Raw genomic sequence first — 8184 nt, forward strand, 5'->3', positions numbered from 1 at the left:
CAAACCTTCTCTTGCCTCCCTCTCATACAATCGTTTAACCTAGTAAGGTGGGAAATTATAGCTCCTAATTTGTATGATCTATGACACAGATTGAGAGATATACCAAACTTGTTAATTTTCATAAAGATAAACATCGTGGTAAGTTGGAGAAATTATCGTGAGCTAAATACCTTTATTCCTCGAGCTTTTAGTACTTCTTTCATTCAAGAGAGTTACATCTGATTATGTTTTTTTTTTAGGTTTGAATCATTAGAGCATCTTCGACAGCCGCCCAACGTCTGAAAAAGCGCGGCGGGCAGCGCTGGCTCCAGCAGCCGCGCTAAAATTTAGCACGCGCACGTAGCTCCAGCAGCCGCGTTAAAATGCAGCGCGCGCTATCGCACGAACATTGCGTACATATTTTTAAATAAAAACGATACATAATAAAATTCATAGATAAAAACGATACATAGATATTTTACATAGTTCCATAGCATAGATAGATAAAACTACGGTGCAACGACATAAAAAACGACTAGATAGTGCAACTACAACCTACTCCCAGTCGTCATCATCATCATCCTCGCTGGTCTGGTCCGAGGTATCGAGCCACATGTCCTCCCAACGAGGATCATTATCCCTAAAAGATCGACTGCCCACCTGCTTCAACGATATCACACCGCGATAACGCCAGGGCCTTCCGCCGACGCCTGTCCAACCGATCCGCGCGGCGCTTTGCCGTCTTCTCCGCCCAGTAAGCTTGCTCGTTGACGACGTCCTCCGGGTGACGCCGGCGCCACTCCGCCATAGCCTGCTCGTCCTCCTCGGCGATGAGGAGGCGGCGCTGCCGCCGAGCGTGCTCCGCACGGTCCTGGTCCGTGATAAGATGAGGCGGAGGGGCGATGTCCTGCGACTGCTGGCGCGTGTGGACGTCCTGGAAGTTTATCTGCGCGCGCGTCCTGTCTAGGCGCCACGCCGCCGCGTCGTACGCACGGGCGGCCTCGTGCGCAGTCTGGAAGGTGCCGAGGCCGAGCCGGACGTCGCCGGACCAGATCTCGGCGTAGTACCAGCCGTTGGGGCGCTGGCGGATGCCGCGGTAGCCCGATGCTCCTCGGCTGCGCGGCGGCATGGTGGCGCGTCGGTGGCGGGGCGCTGGAGCGGCGAGGAAGCAAAGGGAGCTACGAGAAAGCGGGGGAGAGCGCGCGTGGCAGTGTGGATAACCGCGTGGCGAGCGCCACAATTTATAAGCGCGCCGGACGCGGTGCGCCAAATGTAGCGCCCGAGCTGCCGCCTTTTCCCGCCCGCGCGCAATCTTTTCGCGCGCGCAAGTTTCCCGCCACCGCTGGAGCGCGTGAAAATGTCCCGCGCGCGCTAAAAAGCTAGTTTACTGCGCGTGTCTTTTGGCGCGGCTGTTGAAGATGCTCTTAGGGATTGTCACCGTGGAAGTTCTTTAACTTGCTTGAGACGGATCGCTTGGATTTCTCTTCAGGATTGTAAAAACGCTGGAATAAGTAAAATGTATGACTGAATTTGAGTTTGTTTGATTGCATCACAGGAAAACAAAGAATTTTGTTTTTCCAAGATGTTGGAGTCAATGTATCATGTGTAACACAAACTATTTCTTAGAAAAAAATCTCATAGGATTACGAATCAAGCGATCAACACAGAAAAAAAAAATCCTTTGAATCAAAGAGGCCTGTAGAGGATTGCCGCGGTTTTATTTCGTTGTGCTTTAGGAATTCCACGTATGAAAGACTTATTTGACAATTGTCATGGACAATGTGCGCGGTAAATGTAAATGCTGCAAGGACATGAACTGATCCCGACGCACCGAATAGCCGGGCCAAGCTGTCGACACCAAGTGCCAACACATGAATGATACAAAAACCTCTGCCACATGATATCTCGGCGCTGTCCAACCGGAGCGCCCGGCCAGGCTAGCTCCCCGCTTTTATTTATACGCCACCCCATGGGCTCTTGCATCAGTTGATTGCTGCTGCAGCGAGTGACCTCACCCCTGCCCGCCTCCCCTCTCCTCCGTCCGTCCTCGCCCCCATCCAGATCGTCTCTGCGATCACGACACCCGGAGCAGGGCAGAGGCCATTGGCCGCCGCGAAACAGAAGCAGTGCGCTCTGCAGCTCCTCTATCCCCCACATCGATCATAACTAGAACAGTCCCCATTTCCAGTTTGGAACCGCCTCTCTCCTCCTCGAGCTGCGGATGAAGCGGCAGATCAAGAGGCCGACCCGCAGCCAAGAATCGCCAGAGCCAGGTATTACAGCTGAGATCTCCCTCTGTTTTTGGTGTACTTGTTGCTAGCTTGATGTTTATATGTACCATCATCGCTTTTGAGCTTAAATTTTAGTAGCGCATCCGAAAGTATGTGCCCTTTTGACATATATGGAGCTTACTTGCATCTACCACATATTCCATTTGCGTCGAGCGATCGAAATTGGCATGAGCATTCCTGCTCACTCTATGCTCCAACAGTACGTATCTATGCAGTCACCTTGCATTTGGAAGCATTTTGTGATCTAAGGCAATTATGGAACACAAGTGATTCTTAAAGGATCATGTGTGTGTGAGGACTAGGAAGAGACGGACACGAAGCTAACCATGCTGGCATATTGCGTTGCAGGGGAGAAGCTGGCGTTCGCTGAGAAGGAGAACCTGCTGGCGGCGTACATGGAGCACGACGAGCCCGAGCTGGAGGAGGCCGACGAGGAGGAGGAGGAGGAGGAGCGCGCCATGTCGTGCGGGCTGGGCGGCAAGAAGCGGCGGCTGGCCCTGGAGCAGGTGCGCGCGCTGGAGCGCAGCTTCGAGACGGACAACAAGCTGGACCCGGAGCGCAAGGCCCGCATCGCCCGCGACCTCGGCCTGCACCCGCGCCAGGTCGCCGTCTGGTTCCAGAACCGCCGCGCCCGCTGGAAGACCAAGCAGCTCGAGCGCGACTTCAACGCCCTCCGCGCCCGCCACGACGCGCTCCGCGCCGACTGCGACGCGCTCCGCCGCGACAAGGACGCCCTCGCCGCCGAGGTACGTGCTCCACTCCATTGTTGCCGCTAGCTGTTTGTCAGGCGCGGCCACGTCGTTTGATTGTTGTACTTATCTGTGCTCTGCGTCACGCGTTCAGATACATGAGCTGAGGGAGAAGCTGTCCACCAAGCCGGAGACGGCGGTGAAGGCGGAGGCCGCCGGCAATGTCGACGCCGCGGAGGAGCGCCTGCAGCAGGCGACGATGGTAGGCGCGGCGGTCTGCAAGGACGGCTCCTCGGACAGCGACTCGAGCGCGGTGTTCAACGACGAGGCGTCGCCGTACTCCAGCGCGGTCTTCGAGCAGCAGGGGTTCATGGGGTTCGGCGCGTCGTTCCTGGACTCGGCGTCGGCCGCCGCGGCCACCACGGGCTGCTCGTCCCTGCCCATGCTGGAGCCCAAATGGCCCGGCGCGTACCCGTACGACGCGAGCAGGTCCGGCGGCTACGGCTTCACGGAGGAATGGCTGGCCGGCTCGGACGCGATCGTCAACGACGGCAGCTCAGCCTTCTTCTCCGAGGAGCACGTCTCCAACCTCAACTTCGGCTGGTGCAGCAGTGGCGCCGAGGGTTTTGATCTCCAGAGTTACTGTAAAAAGTAAGAAGGTGTCACTGTCCATGCAGCGACAGCGCGTACTTACTTTCTACTGGCTAGCTACCTTAGCCTAGCTAGCGGACAAGAAGGGCAGGGAGGGAGGTCAGCAATGGCGGAATTTGATGAGAAGGGTGAATTGCCTGATGAATGGACCTCCCACCATGCATGGAGGGAGGAAGTAAATGTTACTACTCGTAGTACAGTACAAAAATAACGGTCTCTAGGTTTAATCGATGGTGTAAAAAGTTGCAATCCAAGCAGCCGTCCCTACATTCTCCTGGTACCTGAGTCCTGCCACTGCTAGCTGATCGTAACATTTTGGCGTGTATCACTTCGTTGCGACAAAATGGTCAGAGGGCACGCCAATGGGGGGACGTACAGGTTTCAGACTGAAACACACTGCTCGGGGATAGGGATTCATTGTACCGATGAAATACGCACAAAATATTTTTCTTGAACAAATTTGTTCTAACTGCCATCTGAATTCATCGATTGATTGATTAAACAAATTATACTACTCCCTCTGTCCCACAATATAAGAACGTTTTTAACATTACACTAGTGTCAAAAACGTTTTTATATTTTGAGACAGAGGGAGTAGTAGATTGAAAAAACTTATACAAACACGAACAGTAAATACACTTGGTAAAACTGAAAGCTGCATCAATGGCTTTGAAAAGGCCGCATGATAGGAATAAAAGATCCCCAAATAAGCGGCTCAAGATTTTTGGATGGCTACTCTTCAAGGGCACCCTTAATTCCAAAAGCAACCTCTTCCACAAGAACATCGGTGACGACCCTGCTTGCCCTCGTTGTAATGCTCCATGTGAAGATGCCGTGCATATTTTCCTCTAGTGCCATTAGGCCGTTCAGGTTTGAATGGCCCTCGGTCTTCCCACACCCCACTCCATCGACCTCATTTGAGATGTTCGCACTCTAGACGACCTCGGCAACGACCTTTGGAACTCGCTTGTTGCTTCCATCTTGTGAACAATTTGGGACTTGTGAAACTCCCGTGTCTTCCGCAAGAAATCCATACCGCCACCACAGCCATTAGGAGCATCGGAGCAGATTTTACTCTCTGGGTTTGTAGAAGTAAGAATGCCTCTAAAAAGGACGTCAGCATGGCATGACGACTATACCTCTCCTCTCGCGCTAGGGCAACTCTGAAGGCGTTGTGGCAAAGAACACACACCTTTTTGTTTCTGCGAATCAAAGAACACACACCTTGCCAGCCAGACAGTTGTATTGATGTTTTGTGTTTGTATCGTTACAAAATAAGATCGAGAGCACACAAAAACTGAAGTTGGAGAGCCATCAACCAAAAATAAAGTTAACACCACCATCGCCATTTTCATCGCCAAGACATGCCAATCACCGTAAAAATGAGAAATAGACTTAATCATTGAATTTTGTTTGAGGTTTAACATTCGTCAAATTCTCAAAAATATGCGCTTTTGGTGAGCACCAAAATATTAGTATGTCAAAATTTCAGGGTGAATTTCTAGATTCAAATATTATGTGGCAGCTTATCAAAATTTGGTGAAATGTTTCTACAGCGTTCAACTTTATTTTTTAATATTTGTTCATATCGGTGGGCACTAAAATGTTTGTGTCTTCACAAATTTAAACTCTACTTTTGTACTCGCTCCGTTCCATAATATAAGAGCGTTTTGAACAATAGCGTAGTGTCAAGAACGCTCTTATATTATGAGACGGATGGAGTACATCTTATTTATCTTGTTCTTTTGCCAATTCAGTGAACCGGACGACGGTGAGGAGGTAAGTAGGCTTTGCAAAGAAGAACAATTTGAAACTGATGAGACAACTCAACTCATTTCATTCCTTCTGCAAGGTACATTTCATCTCTTTTAGAGCTCTTCATTAAACAAGAAAGATTCCGAGACACGACGATATTCATATTCCCCGTTGTTTATGGCAGGGATCAACTACTTTGCTTCTAAAATATCAATATGTGCCATAAGAAATATGTCTACATTTGTTAATCTAATGATGGCAAAGTTGTTGAAGATTCATGGCATGTGAGGCAGCTAAGCGCCCGAGACTACGGGCTGGCTAGCATGTTCCCTCTCCACCAAACAGCTCAGCGATGTAACGTATCCTCTTAAAATATACAAGAAGAACATGAAGAAGTGAGGTAGGAGTAACAACTACCAAACGCGGAGTTAAGCAAAGGCAAGCAAAATCAGGCAATTTATACTTCACCGAATAGTTACATAGTGTGAATATCAACCTCGTTTTCAAGAGTCATTTTTGTCACTACTACTTCCTCCGTTCCTAAATATAAGTTTTTGTTAGAGATTTCAATAAGAACTACAGATGTATATCGATATATTTTAGATTGTAGATTCACTCGTTTTGCTTTGTATGTATAGACCATATTGGAATCTCTAAAAGGACTTATATTTAGGAATAGAGAGAGTACAAGCGTTCTTCAGGTTGAAGTTGATGTGCACTGTCTTTTCGTATCAACCTCGTTTTTTTCCCACTCTCCTGTCTGACCCTCGCAAAGGCTTTTACAGCCCAGTTAACAAAAGCAGCAAGGCAAGGAAAAGATGGGGTAGCTGCCGAACCGGGAAGAAACACGAGAGATGCTTCGTTTCCATTTATGGAAAAGACGAGAAAATTCAACCTTGCAGGTGTCATCTACCAGAAACGAAAGAAAATCACGGTTTCAGTTTAAAAAATTGTTTCGGTGGTTTTCAATCGTGTCAAGTCATCTCCATCCAAGGTGACCTGCAACTGATGATGATGCCAATGTTTGGTACGCGTCCTTTTCGATTGTAGGGCACAAGCATCGCAAATATATATAAAAAAAGAATCATATTACTACACACCAGTGTTGATACTATCATACGCTGAGACGTCACGAAATAAAGACGAAAGGGACGGACTGCATCGCAGATCCAATGTGGCGAAATTTCTTTCTTGGAAAGATCCGGCAGGAGCGCTGCTTATATTTATTACATGCCGCTTGATTTTTTTGTGAAACCAAAAGCCAAACCTCACGCGGACTACTCGCCTCCTAAATGTGTGCTAGCTTTATGAATGCTCACTGTAATCTTGACGTGTATTAGTGTATAGCGGCTTCTGCGTTTGTATCGTGTTTATGAAAAACATTGGCAATATTTCTGAAAACAACTTATGACATGATCGTTATACACATCTATGATGCCACCTAATTTCAACTACAATTATTATTATTATCTTGCGGTAAAAATTTCCGATCTGTTCATCAACTATTAAGGTAGTACAAAAACACCAAAAGTAAAAATTGCATCCAGGTTCGTAGATCACTTAGAGAAGACTACAATCACTGGAGCGAGCCGAAGGCACGCCGCCATCATCGCCCTCCTTCGTCGAAGTAGGGCAACCCTTATTGTACTAGACAGTCGGCAAGTCAAATATTAATCTTAACTTGATAAACTAAAAAGACAAATCTAGGTGTGAACAGTGTCTGATTCTTTTTTCTGTGGCGGGAAATATTTTTGATCTATTCATCAAACAACAGGAAAGTACAAAGAACATCAGAAGTCATACAACCCTGGCTGTAAACCACCTTTTTTTTCCTCATGAAAAGGAGGTTGAAACCTCTAATCTCTACATCACTGCGATGCACACAACCTTTTTTTAAATTAAATTGATGTAAGGCAACGAGACCAAAATCATCAACAAATAGAGTACAAGACATACTACGATAGAACCATTACAAGATATGAAGTCAACACCTACGACTAAGTCGACTTCTTCCGCAGCAACGCCTTCCAGAACAAGGGTTTTCGTTCCAGACACGAAGCGGTGTTTCACTCACTATCCTGATGCCGGATCTTCCGGGAGTCCTGCTAGCTTGTACTCCATACCATGCCAAAATGGCGCTAGCAGATGGGTGTAATATCTTACCACCAAAGATGCAAGCACTGGAGTGATGATCGTAGGCCGTAAACCACCCAGCGATGACCGCAAGCACAGGCGCGAGCCAAGATGTGCTGTCGTGCTACTTGTGAGCTGCGTTGGGATTTTCTCGAAGAGAAGAGATAAGTATTTCCCTCAGTTAAGAATCAATGTTATCAATCAAGTAGCGGAACCACGCAAGACCTCGTGAACAACACCTACACACAAAAAAATAAATACTTGCACCCAACGCGATCAATGGGCTTGTCAATCCACTCGGCGGTTAATTGCAAGGATCAAGTCTGATAATGGTAGATAGATAAACAAAAACACAAAATAAAATAACGATAAATAAATTGCAGGAAGATATTTTTGGTTTTTAATATATGATAAAGATAGAGCCATGGGCCATAGTTTTCACTAGAGGCTTCTCTCTCAAGCAAAAAGCATATGGATGGTAAGCAAACTATTGTTGGGCAATTGATAGAAAAGCGCATAGTTATGACGATATCCAAGACAATGATCATGTATGTAGGCATCATGTTCGAGACAAGTAGACCGACTCCTGCCTGCATCTACTACTATTAATCCATACATCGACCGCTATCCAGCATGCATCTGTTGGGGAACGTAGTAATTTCAAAAAAATTCCTACGCACACGCAA

At 47.6% G+C, this 8184-nt stretch overlaps 1 protein-coding gene and 1 pseudogene across 1 annotated transcript; one reads left to right on the plus strand and one right to left on the minus strand.

The window, feature by feature from the left end:
• Positions 1–234: 234 nt before the first annotated feature.
• LOC109775775 (uncharacterized) lies at positions 235–2161 on the minus strand (annotated as a pseudogene).
• Positions 1893–3890, plus strand: LOC109775776 (homeobox-leucine zipper protein HOX13). Its single transcript, XM_020334473.3, has 3 exons — positions 1893–2252; positions 2619–3016; positions 3114–3890. Exons 1-3 carry the CDS (start codon positions 2201–2203, stop codon positions 3612–3614), a joined length of 951 nt encoding a protein of 316 aa, XP_020190062.1. The 5' UTR covers positions 1893–2200; the 3' UTR covers positions 3615–3890.
• The last annotated feature ends 4294 nt before the right edge of the window (positions 3891–8184 follow it).

This window comes from Aegilops tauschii, chromosome 4 (assembly GCF_002575655.3).
Source record: "Aegilops tauschii subsp. strangulata cultivar AL8/78 chromosome 4, Aet v6.0, whole genome shotgun sequence".
NCBI classification, from domain to species: domain Eukaryota; kingdom Viridiplantae; phylum Streptophyta; class Magnoliopsida; order Poales; family Poaceae; genus Aegilops; species Aegilops tauschii.